This window comes from Aegilops tauschii, chromosome 2 (assembly GCF_002575655.3).
Source record: "Aegilops tauschii subsp. strangulata cultivar AL8/78 chromosome 2, Aet v6.0, whole genome shotgun sequence".
Classification (NCBI taxonomy): domain Eukaryota; kingdom Viridiplantae; phylum Streptophyta; class Magnoliopsida; order Poales; family Poaceae; genus Aegilops; species Aegilops tauschii.
In genome coordinates this window covers 203,727,540-203,744,126 of record NC_053036.3, presented here as the reverse complement: position 1 = coordinate 203,744,126, position 16,587 = coordinate 203,727,540, and the positions used below count along the sequence as shown (strand labels likewise).

Below are 16,587 nucleotides of genomic sequence, written 5' to 3'. Positions count from 1 at the left end.
AAAAGGCAAGGCCTCCTGCCTGGGACCTCCTAACTACTCCTGGTCGTCGTCAGCGGCCTGCACGTAGTAGTAGGCACCTCCAGTGCCGTGGGAGTCGTCGTCGACGGTGGCGTCTGGCTCCTGAACTCCGACATCTGATTGCGACAATCCGGTATAGAAAGGGGAAAAGAGGGAGAAAAGCAACCGTGAGTACTCATCCAAAGTACTCGCAAGCAAGGAGCTACACTACATATGCATGGGTATATGTGTAAAGAGGCATATCAGTGGACTGAACTGCAGAATGCCGGAATAAGAGGGGGATAGCTAGTCCTGTCGAAGACTAAGCTTCGGGACATCTCCATCTTGCAGCATGTAGAAGAGAGTAGATTGAAGTCCTCCAAGTAGCATCGCATAGCATAATCCTACCCGGCGATCCCCTCCTCGTCACCCTGTTAGAGAGCGATCACCGGGTTGTATCTGGCACTTGGAAGGGTGTATTTTATTCAGTATCCAGTTCTAGTTGTCATAAGCTCGAGGTACAACTCCGGGTCGTCCTTTTACCGAGGGACACGGCTATTCGAATAGATAAACTTCCCTGCAGGGGTGCACCACATAACCCAACACGCTCGATCCCAATTGGCCGGACACCCTTTCCTGGGTCATGCCCGGCCTCGTAAGATCAACACGTCGCAGCCCCACCTAAGCACAACAGAGAGGTCAGCACGCCGGTCTAACCCTATGCGCGCAGGGGTCTGGGCCCATCGCCCTATGCACACCTGCACGTTGCGAACGCGGCCGCGAGCAGACCTAGCAACCCACACGATCACGGCGGTTACGTCAAAGCGGTCCAACACGGCACGCGCCACTCAGTCGCTGACGTCAAAAGAGCTTCGGCTGATACCACGACGTCGGGATACCCATAACTACTCCCACGTAGATGGTTAGTGCGTATAGACCAAATGGCCAGACTCAGATCAAATACCAAGATCTCGTTAAACGTGTTAAGTATCCGCGAACGCCGACCAGGGCCAGGCCCACCTCTCACCTAGGCGGTCTCAACCTGCCCTGTCGCTCCGCCACAAAGATCCACTTGCGGGTACTCCTACGAGCCGACCCGACTTTAGTCATCACATGTGTCATGTATATAGTATATAAGCATATGCCCGCGATCACCGCTCAGGTGATCACGGCCCGATAGTATAGCACAGCAGACGGACAAGAATGTAGGGCCACTGATGGAAATCTAGCATCCTAGACTAAGCATGTAGGATTGCAGGTAAAGGTATCAACAGTAGTAGCAAGGATAGGCTATGCATCAGAATAGGATATCGAAAAGCAGTAACATGCTACACTACTCTAATGCAAGCAGTAGAGATTAGAGTAGGCGATATCTGGTGATCAAAGGGGGGGCTTGCCTGGTTGCTCTGGCAAGTAGGAGGGGTCGTCGACTCCGTAGTCGAACTGGGCAGCAGCAGTGTCGGTCTCGTAGTCTACCGGAGAGAAGAGGGGGAAGAAACAGTAAATACAAGGCAAACATAAGCATGACGATGCGTGACATGACAATGAACGGTGCTAGGTGTGTCCTAACGCGACAGTAGGTGGTACCGGTGAAGGGGGGAACATCCGGGAAGTATTCCCGATGTTTTGCGTTTTCGGACAGATGGACCGGAGGGGGAAAGTTGCGAGTTCGATAGGTTAGGGAGGTGCGGTGGACGAACGGACTGCGTATTCGGATTCGTCTCTTCGTTCTAAGCAATTTTCATGTTGGAAATATTTTAATCCGAGTTACGAATTAAAAGATATGATTTTATAAAGATTTTATTAATTTCTGGAATTTAATTAAATATTTAATTTAATTCGAAATTTGGATTTATGACATCAGCATGATGTCATGCTGACATCAGCAGTCAACAGGGGTTGACTAAGTCAAACTGACATGTGGGTCCAGTGGGACCCACCTGTCATTCACTGTTAAGGTTAATTAGGGTTTAGCTAATTAATTATTATTTAATTAAATTAAACAGGATTAATTAACTTAATTAATTAATTTATTTAGTTAATTAATTAATTAAAATTATTTTTATTTATTTATTTATTAATCTTTATTAATTAAATTATTCTTATTACTATTATTATTATTATTATTATTATTTTATTTATTTTTATTTTTATTATTTTTATTTTTATTATTTTTATTATATTTATTATTATTATTATTATTTTATTTATTATCTCTTTTTTTTATTAATAAACGTTCTGGTGGGCTAGGCCCCGTTGTCCAGTGGCCCAGGTGGGGCGAGGCCCACCTGGCAGCGGCCCAGAGGGGGCGATGCGGGTGCTGTTTCGGGCGCGGGCGCGAGCGTTCGCGCAGCGGGCGCACGGGCGCCAGCCCGAACAGAGGCGCACCCGACCGGGCGCTGCGAGGCGGCAGGGAGCTCCGGCGAGGGGGGTACGGCGCGCGGGGCGGGCAAGGGCACCGACGGGGCGAACGGATCCGTGGCGGGCGGGCAAGAAGTGGCACGGCACCAGGGCGAGGACGGGAGGAGCGCCGGGCGGCACCGGAGCGGGGCGCGGGGAGCGGCAGCAACGGTGGCGGGCTCGGCGGCAGGTGCAGGCGGAGTTGCCGCAGGGCTCGGGGGCGCGCGAGGCGCGGCAGACCGGAGCGGTGAGGGGGGGGCAGCGCGTGCGGGCGGTAGCAGGGGAAGCGGGCGGCAAGGCGGGCACAGCCGGTCGGAGTAGCGCGTGGCCAGGGCGCGGCCGGCCGCGGTGAGCGCGGGGACGGAACGCGCGAGGCGCGGCGACAGTCGCGGGGGGGGGGGTGCGAGGAGAGGGGGCGGGAGCCCGGGGCCTCACCGCGGGTCCGTAGGGATAAGGGCAGTGGGCGCGGGGAGGACGACGGGGACGAGGCGACGAGCTCGGAGGCGGTTCGGTGACGGAGAGGGGCTCCGCGCGGCGACGTCGGTCTCAGGCCGCCGTGGCTGTCGGGGGCGAGGCGGCAGGCGCGGCGACGGGGTCGAGCCCTCCTCGATCCAGATCGGGGGAGAGGGAGGAGTGAGTGGGATATTTCGGGGGTGGGGGAGGTGTCGGTGGGGGTGGGATAAGGTGAGAGGGGGAGCGCGGGGTGGGCCCGCCGGCTGGGCCTGGGGTGGCCCAGTTGGGCCAGGTCCAGGGGGGGCCTTCTCCTTTTCCCTTTTTTTTCTTTGTTCTGTGTTCTTTTGCATTTTCTTTTTATTTGTTTATTTTCTTTTCTGTTTTATTTCATTTAAAAGTATTTAGGCATTTTATAAAAAGGAGTTTTCTCCACAATAATTACCGGTGTATTATTTGGCACCCACCGAACATTTCTGTTTGAATTTTTGAAAACTTTTATTTTCCACTTTAATTATATTTGAAGTTTGAACTAGGAGTTTGACAAGGGTGTGGTTCAAATGTGATCTAGCCCTGTTTAGCAACATGATTAGCTTAATCACAAGGGGGTTACTGTAGCATGATTCTCAGGGTGTTACACCACTGTTGGGCTGTGCCACGTGTCGACCTATCATAGGCGCCTCCTGTCCAATGAATGGATGACATCTGTCCCAACGGTGAGCCAACACGTGTTTCCTCCGGCCAATGAGAATTTTACACGTGGAAAATCCTCATTGGTCCGGGCTGTTAGCGGGTTATTGGATCCAAAACCGGACCCGATAGCTTAACGGCGTTCCGTTACGGTGGATGGCACGTGTCGGTCACCCATGATGAAAGCACTTCCATCACGCGCGATTTATCGTCATGTAAGTGGATACTTCCATGATGATAATTTTGGTAACGTCATGGAACACTTCTATGACAGCACAAGTATGACTATCTTGATTCTGTCATAAAATCGTCATGGATGTACATGCATGACAAAAAACGTGACCTACTGTGACAAACACGTATCATCACGAAAGTGTCTTTTTTTTTGTAGTAATGTCACTGGGGGCGTTGTATTCAGCTCCGTTAATAAACTTCACATTGTTGGGATCATGTATGAAGATCCAGGTGTTGATGGTAATCTTCCTCTTCCTTCCCCCCTCAATGCTCCCTCGGATGTTAAAGGCCCCTATACCTAGTACACCATCACCACTTGAGATGGCCGACTCCCCCGCTTAGTCACCTCTTAAGAAGACCAGGACATCCTCATCACTAGTGGTGTTTGAAAGAACATGCGGTGCCCCCATGTTCGGTTTTGGTAATTGATGACAATCTCTATGGACTAATGGTTGCCTTGAGTTATATTTGAAGGTTTTGTCCATAGGCTTTTCTTGGAGTACATTTGTTGGTTTCAAGGAGAGTTTGTGATGACCAAGGTGCTATTCAAGGAATTACCTAAATATTGGTCTTGTGAGAGGTTGATCAAGACTAAGTAAAAGAGTGAATCGAGTTGATCAACACACAAAGCGTAGAAGATGTACCGAGAGGGATCAAGCGATCCCATGGTATGGTAAGCATTGTCAATTACGCTTTGTGTACTAACCCATGATCTTCGTGAGAGTTCTTTGTGGGGTTAGGTTGCGGTGTGCAAGTTCAAGGAAGCATCACGAAGAGATCAAATGCTTGAAGCTTGTCGTCCATTGTGGTGACAATGGACTTGTGAAGATGTGCGGAAGAGTGGCTCACCCATAGTGGAGTATGGGGGAGCAATCAACTAGTCTTCATCGAGCCAACGCAATCAAGAAAGGTGGTCCAACTTGAGGGAGTCAAGATCGTCTTCATCTAGCTCAAGTGGACCATGTGCAAGGCAAAGGTTTGCCCTTGATAGGTTTTCTATTTTACCGGTCTCATGGTGGTAGTTGGGAGACCGGGTTATAGGATCGATTGCCGTACTATCAAGGGGGGCTCTCGATGAGTAGCTTGATCGTATCATTCGTAGAGAGCTCAAACCATTGCATCCTTGCATCATCTTTCTTGGTTCTTGTTTGCTTCTCTTTGTGAGTTTTGGAGCTTTTGGTCATCTTGTTGACAAGCTCGAGTTCATCGAAAACGGAGTTCACTTGCATCTTCTATGATGTTTTCGATGTTGGAGGTTATGCCGGTTCTTCTCTGTTGGAGGTTTCACTCCTCTATGTGTTAGGCATACCTCCCCTGCCTCTTCTTACTATAACCAGTCATTGTTTTGATGCCACTCGTTGTCTTGTATCCAACAAGCTTGAGTTTGCTCAATTCGGAGCTCATATGAAGAAGTTTTGGCAGTTCTGGTTTTATTGGATCCATCTGTTGTCTTTAGCTGCGTTTCGAAGGCATCCAAGTGCTAAAGCCTCTGTGGCGTGCGGTAGTACTGCTCAAGGGAGCGGTAGTACCGCAAGGGCCAGCGGTAGTACCGCTGCCTCTAGCCCAGAACGCTGGTGCGCACGGAAGTAGGCGCGGAAGTAATTTTTACTTCCGCGTCCTACTCGGTAGTACCGCTCCTGGTGAGCGGTAGTACCGCTGCCTCGCATCCTGTCACTGATTGCGTGCGGTAGTAGGCGCGGATGTAATTTTTTACATCCGCCCTTGCGCGGTAGTACCGCTCCCTGTGAGCGGTAGTACCGTGCCGCCTTTTTTCTCGTAGCTAGCTCCAGCGGTTGTAGGCGCGGCAGTTATTTTTACTTCCGTGGTCGCGCGGTAGTTCCGCAAGGGCAGGCGGTAGTACCACTCCTGCAGTAGTACCGCCCTGTTGCCCGTTTGCAGTGTTGTTTCATTGGGCTTCTGCCGCCCTAGCGGTAGTACCGCTCGTAGGAGTGGTAGTACCGCTCGGTGCGGGCTGTGAGCATAACGGTTGGATTTTCCCCCTCCTATAAAAGGGGGCCTTCTTCCCCAATGAACCTTATCCTTTGAGCTCGTGTTCTTCCCCCATTGTTGACCTTCTTCGAGCTTGCTAACTCTCAATCCCTCCATGGATTCTTGCTAGTTTTTGAGGGAAAAGAGAGAGGAGATCTAGATCCACATTTCCACCAATCACTTTCTCCTCTATGTGAGGGGAACCCCTTGGATCTAGATCTTGGAGTTCTTGGTTTTCTCCTTCTTGTTCTTCCTCTCATTTTCCTCCCTAGCATTAGTTGCTTCGGTGGGATTTGAGAGAGAAGGACTTGGGCACTCCGTGTGCCCTTGCCATTGCATTTGGTGCATCGGTTTGAGTTCTCCACGGTGATACGTGGAAGTTACAAGTTGAGAAGCTTATTACTCTTGGGTGCTTGGTGCCCTTGAGCTTGTTCCTCTTGGGTGCTTGGGCGCCCTAGACGGTTGGTGGTGTTCGGAGCTCAATCATTGTGGTGTAAAGCTCTGGGCAAGCGTCGGGGTCTCCAATTAGGTTGTGGAGATCGCCCCGAGCAATTTGACGGGTACCGGTGACCGCCCCCAAGGGTTGCCAAAGTGTACGGGTTCGGTGACCGCCCCCAAAGGTTGCCAAAGTGTACGGGTTCGGTGACCGCCCCCAAGGGTTGCCATTTGTACGGGTTCGGTGACCGCCCTCAAGGGTCCCTTAGTGGAATCACGACATCTTGCATTGTGCGAGGGCGTGAGGAGATTACGGTGGCCCTAGTGGCTTCTTGGGGAGCATTGTGCCTCCACACCGCTCCAAACGGAGATTAGCATCCGCAAGGGTGTGAACTTCGGGATACATTGCCGTCTCCGCGTGCCTCGGTTATCTCTTACCCGAGCCCCTTTACTTATGCACTTTACTTTGTGATAGCCGTAGTGTTCCTTGTTATATATCTTGCTATCACATAGTTGTTTATCTTGCTTAGCATAACTTGTTGGTGCACATAGGTGAGCCTAGTTGTTTTAGGTTTTGTGCTTGACAAATTAACCGTTAGGTTTATTCCGCATTTTTTCAAGCCTAAACCGTAATTTATTTTAGAGCGCCTATTCACCCCCCCTCTAGGCGACATCCACGATCTTTCAGTGTTGTTGGTAGTACAAGCCAGCTGTAACTATGGAGATTTGCGTGAGCAAACAAGTTGGAGAGATATATGTTTGTTTCCTCTTACTTCCTATACTTTTTGCTCTTGAATAGGTTGTGATAATGTACATATTACACTAATTATGGTGGCTTTGTTTTGCTGCCTTAATTTCTTTTCCAACTTTATTAGCTTGGTGTATTTTTTTTGGTTTTCCATTTTCAATCACGATTATGTGTGAAAATGAGAGAGCATTCGAACTTTCCTGATGAACTTAAAAAAATTATATTTATATATAATTTGTGACTTGAAAAGGGGCATTTGCAACAACTAACAAAATGAACATATGCAACATCGCTATTTGACATTGCTAGTTACTACTAGCCAGGCAGTCTAGTCCTCATCGTCGTCCTTGTCCTCCTCCTTGTCAGTGTTTGTCGAGGTAGTTAAGTCCATCATCATCGATCCATAGACCAAGGCTCCAGTGACGGGCGCACTCTTCCTCGAGCTCGCCCTTCTTAGTGGAGCGATGAGCGAGAAGATTGATCTGTTGTTGCTTCTCCCCTTCATCGGTTGCAGGGGCAAACTCATGGAGATGCTCCTCCGCTTCGCGGACGAAGAGCTCGAGCACGATCCCAATTGAGTCCTCAGGCTGCTTAGTCTCTTCCTCGAAGGGGCGAGGACGAAGGGGGCAAGAGGACAACAGAGGGACGGTGGTGTGTGTACGAGACGTCAACGATGCTTCAAAACCGGGTTATGACGTGAAGAGGAAGTAGAAAAAATTTGTTCATGTCATAACAGTTGGATTTGAAGTGCACTCCGTACTAGGCTTCCACAAACTTTAAATGTGAAGGCTACGAGCTTGTTTTTTAAACGAGCTCCTTAAATTATAGTAATGGCCAGGGCACATATAATGACTCTATAAGAGTGCGAGTTATGAGTTATTCGTTATACTAATGGTTATTACGGTGATCGGTCACGCATGACACAAGTTGGGTGTTAGACTAGCCACAATGGGTAGTAACATAGAGTAGTAACATGCCCATGTTACTATTCTATGTTACTACCTCTATAGTGGGGAGTAACATATGTGTGGTAACATGCAACACTTCATTTATTAGGCTATAGACTCATCTTGCCTTGATATGTGTGATGTTACTCTTTTTTTCTCGAATATGCACGAGTGTGCATATCATATATTAAAGAAGAAGGGCAAAAGAATGCCTCCACCGTTAGTTACAATAGTTTACATAGTACTTCACTCCTCACGCCTATCCCACCGCGCTAACCGACTAAAGAAGGATGCTACATCTCCTTTTAGCAGGCCGGTCGACAACCAAACTAAACCCTCTAGTACAATCCTACCAAGTAGCGCCTCACACGAAGGCCTCGCTCCGTCAAAGACAATTGCATTCCTGTGCTTCCATAGTTCCCACAAGGTAAGCCCAAGAATGGTGCGCAAATCCTTTGTACTGGCTTTGTTAGGCCCAATCTTACCGCACAACCATGACGTGAGAGAATCATGTTGCGACGGCACCCAATCCGGCTTCCCCAAGGCCTGACAGATCTCCACTCAGATCACCCTGGCAAAAACACATGTAAGAAAGATGTGGTTAATAAACTCCTCCTCCTGGTCGCAAAAGGGGCACGCATCCTGATGCGGTAATCCTCGCCTTGCCAGGCGGTCCGACGTCCAGCATCTATCTCGTAGGGTAAGCCATGTGAAAAATTTGCATTGAGAGAGCGCCCTCGATTTCCACGTGAGATCTGCTGTGGGTGCCACTTCTCTCGCCCAGAACTTTGCCGCATATGCCGAGCGAACCGTGAACTGCCCATTATCCTCCCAAGACCAAGAAAATTCGTCTGTCACGTCCTCTGTAGGCTCCCAAGCGACCACCTCACGCCACAGTAGAAGAAACTCATGCAAAGCATCCAGTCCTAAGTTCGGACCCACATCCTGGGCCCATGCTCCATCCACCATGGCCTCCCCAACCGTCCGATTAGTGCGAATCAGCGCCGGGATCATGCTGTAGATCAAGGGAGCGACCTCCTGAACCCTTTGTCCATTCAACCAGTGGTCCTCCCAGAACAAGGTCAATTGACCATCCCAAGCATTGCTCCTTGTGGCTGCTTTGAAGAGTAGCAAAGAGTCTTTGGGGACTTTGATGTTAAATTCCTTCCAAGGCATGGTATTGTCCGTTCTCTTAAGCCATAGCCATCTAGTTTGCATTGCCACGTTCATCCAGCGTAGGTTAGGTAGACCGAGACCACCTGCCCACTTCCGGATGCACACTGTCTCCCAAGCAACTGCATAGTTACCCCCATTCGCCTCCTTCCTTCGGCACCATAGGAAACCCCTACAAATCTTGTTCATTACTGCAATCGTTTTCATGTGTGATATTACTCATACTACTAGTAACTAGCTATGTTACCACATGCCTCTCTTTCTTCATTTATTGTTTGCCACATCATCTATTTTATCTAGATATGTGTGATGTTACTATCTATATTACTCCCAGTGTGGGTAGTCTTAGAGCATCTCCAGCCGGCCCCCAGGATGCCCCCACGAGCACTTTTTGGACGCCAACGCCTAATTTTTCTCCCAGCCGGGACCCAAGAGCTCAGTTTTCGCCGGATTTAGCCAAAATTAGCGCCGGCGCACACAGGCGAAACCAGCCTACCTGGGGCTCTTGGGGGAGGAGAGAGAAGGGTTTTGCATGTCTTTTGGCCCACAATCAGCCTCTCTTCACCCTTTTTCTCCGGGCCCCACCCACGTGCACTCTCTCTTTTCCTTCTCTCCTCGCCGCACGCCTGCCTCGCCGCCTTGCTCCTCTCCTCGCCGCGCGCCTGCCTCGCTGCACTCGCCGTCCAAGGCCCCGCTGCATCCTTCGCCGTCCAAGGCCCCGCTGCATCCTACGCGCTCGGGAGTGCCTCGGGAGGTAGGGGAAGACGCCGCCGCCGCCACGCGCTCTGGACGAGTACGAGTCCGCGTGGCCGCATGTCGTGGCGGCGCAGGTGCTGCACGCCTACCTCCCGAACCAGCACATCGCAGAGCAGGGAGAGGTTCCCACTGGGCAGGGACTGCAGCTTGGAGATGGCCTTGTCGACGTCGATCCGGTGCAAGATGGCGTAGAAGGGCTTCCCGGAGGTCCTGGCGGAGCTCGCCCGGGCCCGCCCGCCTGCGTGGCCGGGGCGGAGCTCGCCCGCGCCCGCCTCTGCGTGGCCGCGGAACACCGCCGCGCACAGGCTCGAGCCGCTGGAGCGAGCTGCTCGGGCGTCCACGGGCACCGCTCGCCTCCACGCCATGCTGGGCACCGTCTTCTCCCTTTGCGTCCCGCGCATCGGGCTCCAGGGCAACACCACCGCGCCGACGCCGCCCGCCACGCCGGCTCTGCCAAGTCGCACGGCCATGCGGCCCTCGGCGTCTTCCTCGACATGCTCAGGCCACCGTCGCCGCAAGCAGTCGCCCACGCCTAGGCACCCGCGGCCGACCAGCTCCTGCGCCGCGCGATCGACAATCTGGCCGCGGCAGCTTGTTGTGGTGAATGGAGAGAAGGAGGAGGAGCAGAGGAGAGACAGACGAGAGGGTGGGGGGACAACGAGTGGAAAAAATTTCACCCCCACCTCAGCCCTACCTTCACTCGTTTTGCACGAAGCCCCCCCACAAGCACAACAAACACATATCCCCGCCTCCCCGCTGTGTTCTTCCTCATCTACCCACTGCGCACGGAGGCTGTTCCCGGCGACGGGCGGTGAATTTCCCAGCGACGAGAGAGCCTGGATTCTGAAGTGCAGGCAGATCCACACCGTCGGTCCTGCTCCTCCGACGGCCGCTTCTCCTCCCGCAAAGTCCAGCGCCGCCACTGGTTCGTTTCCGCGCGGACTACCTGCACAGATCCGTCGACTGAGGGACCGCCAACATTTTGTGTTGGATCCCCTCTTTCTTGACTTTGAATCGGAAGTAACCATTCCTCTATGAAATGTTCCTGATGGGAACGGTCGATATGGATGATTTGTATGGAGCCACATAATTTCATACACCTTTAGAATTTCATAGGTTAGGCCACAAGCTCTAAAGCAACATTTTTCTTTCCGAGTATAGCATAGCTCTTTCCAGATGATTCGGAAGATGCATACAGCGTCTCAGTTTTCTACTATTTGTTGTCTTCAATTACTGATGCTGTTTGTTTCATGCAATTCTCTCCATGCCATTAATTACTCTAGAGAACCTTTCCAGCATGCTGAGCACATAAATTGATTCACCATGTGACTAATGAGCATTGATCAGTGGTACAAACTGCACGTCACTGTTATGATATGTCACCAAGAGTGTGACTATATATGATTTTACGCCTTTCAGGTGCTGTGGTCGACAAAAGCTACCTCACTTCTAGTGTTGCAGCGAAGAAATAAGAAGCCAGGAACCCCTTCTAAACGGATTCAGCCTGTGCAGTATTCCAAGAATTCTGAAGAAACCCCAAGGAAAGAGACCCAGAGGAGGGCGGGCAAGATGATCAGTGTTGGGAAGACGAAGCAGTATGCAAACGTTCTCGACAAGCTCCTCAGCCGTGGCAGACAGGAGGTACACTTCCTTCCCATATCAAAACCCCTTCAGATATTTGTTTCTGGCAGCTCTCTTAGTAAGGCATAGGTTAGGTAACTGAGACAGATTCACAGGTTAGGGTAGTAGCTGGGCAGAAAGTGTTTCAGATCCTGCTTAATTAGTTTGAGCAGCAGAAGTTTTCTTACTCATCGACTGTAAATTGTGGGAGTATTGTTTATTTGAGTAGTATGCAGTTGGCAATGTGAATTTTGTTGAAAGTTGAAGCTGAATGCATGGTGTAGTTATAGCTTCCATTGGAAACGTGGAGGAACCGAGGAACTATTGCCCAAACCCACTACTCTATAATCGTGTTTCAAGAATGGAAGGAAATGGGTTAATATTCTGCATAGTAGCAAAATATATTGAAGTGGAAGTTACTTGACAGCTTAGTGATACTTTCAATTGGATAAATTAAAGAGCTAAATATATTTATTACTGTAGCCTAATTGCAAAATGTGAATGTATTCAACCATTCATTCTTTTCATTGGTAGTAGTTGTGTTTCTGAAGTTAAATTGAAGGTTTCGACAGCGTCTACTTGTATTTGTCCCAATATAGGCTGTATCATACGTACAAATTTCTTATAATACAGCCATCACATTAGTATGAAAAATACTCCAAATGATTTCTCATTAGTTTCTAAGTACATTCTAGTGAACCTAAACTGTAGTTACTGCCCTGTAAGCAATGAGAAGGAATTGTTTCATCAAAAGGGCCAAACACAATGATAACAACGACTCTTGCATTAATTGAAGGGGTAAAATAAATAGCATCAAAATATATTGAAGTGAAAGGTACTATGCACTGTAATGCTACTTTCGATTGGATAATTTTCTAGAGCTAAATATATTGCGTCTATCCTATCCTGATTGCAATGTGAGATGTGTTACTTCCTAAGTGGCAAAGGATTTGGATGTGAGATTTAGTGGCACATTCATTCTTTTCGTTGGTAGTTTTTAGCATGTGCCAATATATATTATTTTCCTGTTTTGTTATGATACATGTTTCATAAATGTTCTGTATTCCGTAGGTCAGTTTGAGTGCATTCGCATTCTTGTTCTCGGAGGTGGTTCAATACAACCAGACACAAGTTGACAACATTGCTGACCTGGAACGAAGGTAGCCTCTATGTTCTTATTCATGCATCTGTTCATATTGTTGATGAAACTGTATTGTTGTTAATTATATCCACTCTTAACAGTTTTTACTGTCCTACGGCATTTCATTTGTCCTGATTTGATTGGTACCTTGTAGCTGGCAACCTTTTTTAGTCCGTACATGCTACTCTTTGATATCCGGGTCACATATTTCAGGCGCTATGTGTTTGCCACTTACTGTATGTTATTGTATCATCTGGAATTTCAGATAATGCAAAAGGTTTACAACAACTTGTTCACATGTTGAGATGCGATGCAACTATAACATTTGGTTGATCAATTATTATTATTTCCGTGACGTGGTCGATCTAATTTCTGCAACATTATTTGTACCTCTAATGTTTCAGTATATCTCTCTCTTTGGAGAATGGAGACCACAGTCTTATTGTGCTAAATCATGCAAGGACATTTGACAATGTTTCTCATTAAAAATACACCGCTCCATATTCATGTGTTAATATTCTTTGATGCTTAGCATAACATCCCTTCCTCTCATTTTATGTTTTATACGCAGGCTGGAGGACGCTGGTTATGCTGTTGGTGCTAGAGTTCTTGAACTGCTGTGTCACAGGGAGAAGGTTTGACGCGTAGTTCTTTTCTTATTCCATGATTTCATTGGTCGTCTATTGCTTCATATACTTAAAATGATGATAAAGTTAACAGAACAACAGTCAAAATTCGTCGCTTCTTTGTTGCGAGTGGCATGGCATAGTCATCTCGTTTTTCTTGCATAACTTCAAACTTGCTGTTTGTAACTTAGTATTCCCATGTCTTTTTCTAAAGAGGAAGTCATAGCAACAATATCTATAGCGCAACATCTGACATGCCAGCATCTATGATTTCTCTTATTAAGGTTCCAGGTGTTCTCCAAATTTACATCATTAGCCTCGTTATTGACTTATTGTGTATGTGCTCTCTAAACTGTTATCCTGTCGAGATAGTCATGTTAATAATAATAGTCAATCCAGGGGAATAGACGAGAGACTCAACTGCTGGGGATTTTATCATTCATTCACAGCACTGTATGGAAAGTACTGTTCGGAAAGGTAATCTATTTTACATATCAATCTTCTGTTATTCCTACTCTGTTCCGCAATAGTTGGAGTGATTGCCATAATTTAGGTGTTCTTGTAACATACTTACGTTTTTTCCATTCAATGAGGTTGTCCCATCAAAAGATTGTGGGCCGAGCTTGTTTGTTAGTGGCCTGACTTCTGGGGTGTTTGATGTTCTCTGCCACTGCCTGACCAAGCACACCTATTTATTTTTATTTGGTTTCTGTTTTTCTGACTGAATGGAAGCCTTGGCGCAGCGGTAAAGCTGTTGCCGGGTTCGAGTCCTGGAAACAGCCTCTTGCAGAAATGTAGCTACGTGCACCGGGCTGCCCTTATTTTCTGTTTATTGTTTGTAGATAATTTCTCCTATTTAAATATAAAATAACATATGCTGAAAATAAATACAGAATTACGTATCACACCGAAGGCTGGAAATTAGAGAAATACTTTAATCCAATGGCAACTCTTTGCTAGAGTAATTACCATTTTGAACAATGCAAAATTGTGACAATATGACCTGTTTGTCCATGTTTCAATTTGGTTGCTAGTGCAAAAGCAGAGTCAATTAGCATAGATTATTCCACATATTCATGTATGTACTGATATTATAACATGATTTTATTAATTTGTACCATTATAACTACGTAATGTCAGAGTTGAGGTATCAATTTGGTCGATGTTGCATTTGTGCACTAATTTAACACCTGGTGATAAAGTTCCCTTGTCTGAAGCATTGGGATCTAATGAGCACTTCTCTTTGCACTTACTGACACAAATTTGACTAACAAACTTAACACAGCTTTCAGCATCACATTTCTGGCATGACGACCCTTGATCCTAAAATTCCTATTGTCCAGAATTCCGAAGAAGATTTATGATTCTCGTATTTTAAACAATTTCCTCAGTTGTTTTATACAAGAAATTTTTGCATCCATTTATCATGTGTTGATAGTAAGTCCGCCTGTCGTTCTGGTCTGATTGCTGGACTGTGTGGACTTATTTGTTGGCTTATCCCGGTAGATGGTTTCTTACTGTTTCCAGGTGGCTGACTCGCTTGAGAAAGGAACAGAACATGAGGATGAATACATGATTAGTGAAAAGGAGCTTCTTGTTAACCGGTGTGATGAATTCGTTTTTCTTTAACTTCATAATATTTTTCTTCCCATACAAATCTGAAACCTGGGAACCTTTTTATTTGATCAGGTTCATTTCCGTGCCGAAAGACATGGGGGCATTCAACTGTGGAGCTTTTGTTGCAGGGATTGTAAGGGTGGGAATTCCAGCTCAAATATTTAAGTCAACCGTGTCTTCTTCGATACACAACGTATAAACCTTCATAAAATTTCTTACAGGGCGTATTGGACAATGCTGGTTTTCCAGCGGTAGTTACGGCACATTTTGTGCCAATTGAAGGCCAGCAGAGGCCCAGGACAACAATCTTGATTAAATTTGCTGAAGAGGTATAGGACTGTGTTGTTTTACTTAACTTCTGCTGCACATTAACGAAGAATATATCCTATTGTGTAACTGAGAAAGACAGAAGGGGTGATTTCCTTTCTTTGGGTAAAAATCTTTTGCTAGAAGATTTAGTGATACTATATTTAGGTAAATTATTTGTTTTTGTACAAGCTGCTAAACAGTAAGGGCATCTACAACCATAACGGGAAATTTTGGCCCCTCAAACATCCGCGGATGCGTCCGGTCAGTGTCCGGGCATGTCCGCTTTTAGCCCCTATTTGTCCATGCACACAACCATGCCCCCACTTTTCCCCCTATATGTCCGGTCACAAGCATATGATTGATGGAGAGGAAGAGAGAGAAAAGAAAGAAAGAATAAAGAAAGAGAAAAGGTGGTCCGTGGTGGGTCAAATCCTACGTGGCGCCCTGCCCGGACATCCCCATATCCTTGCTATATATGGACTGGATATGGGGATTTGCGGACAGTTTGAGGGGTCCGGTTGTAGATGCTCTAAGTGCCTAAAATAGATGTAACTAGAGATGATACCCTCCACACATTGCTGTGGGAGTTGGCTGCAATTATTTCAATGAGATTCGGTTGTATGAAACATTAGTTGGATTAAGAATATGAGAATTACTGAGCTAATATAATTTGTTGTATTTTATTATTGTATAGTTGTAGAATATTTATTAAATATGAGTCGCATGCATGGTGTATGTTAAGGTGTTTTACTAGCTAAGCACCCCAACCGAGAAGAGATCCTCTTTAGAAATATGTGGCAGGTTCTAGATAATTGACGTTCGATTGTAATCGGCCGAGCAGGATATAATGAGCTAGTGCCCAAATTTGTTGTCACCTGTAGTAGAGATGAAAGATGAAAGGCAGTAAGAAATGGAGTATTTGTGACTAATGTTTTAGATTGATTGAGGTGACCTTTTCTGAATAAATGCTCATTTTCAGGTTTTACGTCGGGAATCAAGACTTGGCTGAAATGCACACCAGGCTATTTCTTCTGTTCTGTTTGTAAGATGAATCCATTTCAAATATGTTTTGTTCTTGATTTATGTAATACTAATATACTGGTAATTTTCCATCGAAAAGGTATACTGGTAATTTTGAGAATATAAGCAGTAGCCTCATTTTATGAGTGTCTGACACAGGAATACTAGCAAATTGTATGTGCAGAAGGGAAACATCAAAAAGATTAGAAGAGCCCACGGGGAAGTTGAAAAGTGGACTAGTTGCTTTCCTGCATGTTATGGCCTGTTTGGTTATCTACATCGTTTTTGGTCTATTTATCTGTGGCTGAGTTTAGCTGGCTGAGAGAATACATGCAAAAAGTCATGTTGTGCACAGGTGCAAAGCATGGTGTTTCGCTGTGCACGGCCTAATGTTCTGGCACCCTTTCTCATTAATAATGGCGACCTTACAACACA

The 16,587-nt window shown here is 47.0% G+C and overlaps 1 protein-coding gene across 4 annotated transcripts; it reads left to right on the top strand.

Moving 5' to 3' along the window:
* The first annotated feature begins 9,778 nt into the window (after nt 1-9,778).
* LOC109751972 (uncharacterized) lies at nt 9,779-16,383 on the top strand. Of its 4 annotated transcripts, none has more exons than XM_020310828.4 (9): nt 9,779-10,744; nt 11,239-11,460; nt 12,516-12,599; nt 13,152-13,215; nt 13,606-13,683; nt 14,734-14,810; nt 14,896-14,962; nt 15,045-15,152; nt 16,112-16,383. In XM_020310828.4, the coding sequence occupies exons 2-9, from the start codon at nt 11,417-11,419 to the stop codon at nt 16,139-16,141; spliced, it is 552 nt and encodes a 183-aa protein (XP_020166417.1). In that variant the 5' UTR covers nt 9,779-10,744; nt 11,239-11,416; the 3' UTR covers nt 16,142-16,383. The 4 variants fall into 4 exon arrangements, with proteins under 4 accessions (XP_020166417.1, XP_020166415.1, XP_020166418.1 ...); XM_020310826.4 differs by having other exon boundaries at nt 9,783-10,744; nt 12,511-12,599; XM_020310829.4 differs by having other exon boundaries at nt 10,542-10,935.
* The last annotated feature ends 204 nt before the right edge of the window (nt 16,384-16,587 follow it).

Bases quoted from the DNA above. Each gene is read 5' to 3' on its own strand.
- LOC109751972 (XM_020310826.4), top strand. From the start codon at position 11,389: ATGATCAGTGTTGGGAAGACGAAGCAGTATGCAAACGTTCTCGACAAG. The intron at 12,600-13,151 runs GTAGCCTCTATG...TTTTATACGCAG, and splicing joins ATTGCTGACCTGGAACGAAG to GCTGGAGGACGCTGGTTATG. The intron at 13,684-14,733 runs GTAATCTATTTT...TACTGTTTCCAG, and splicing joins GGAAAGTACTGTTCGGAAAG to GTGGCTGACTCGCTTGAGAA.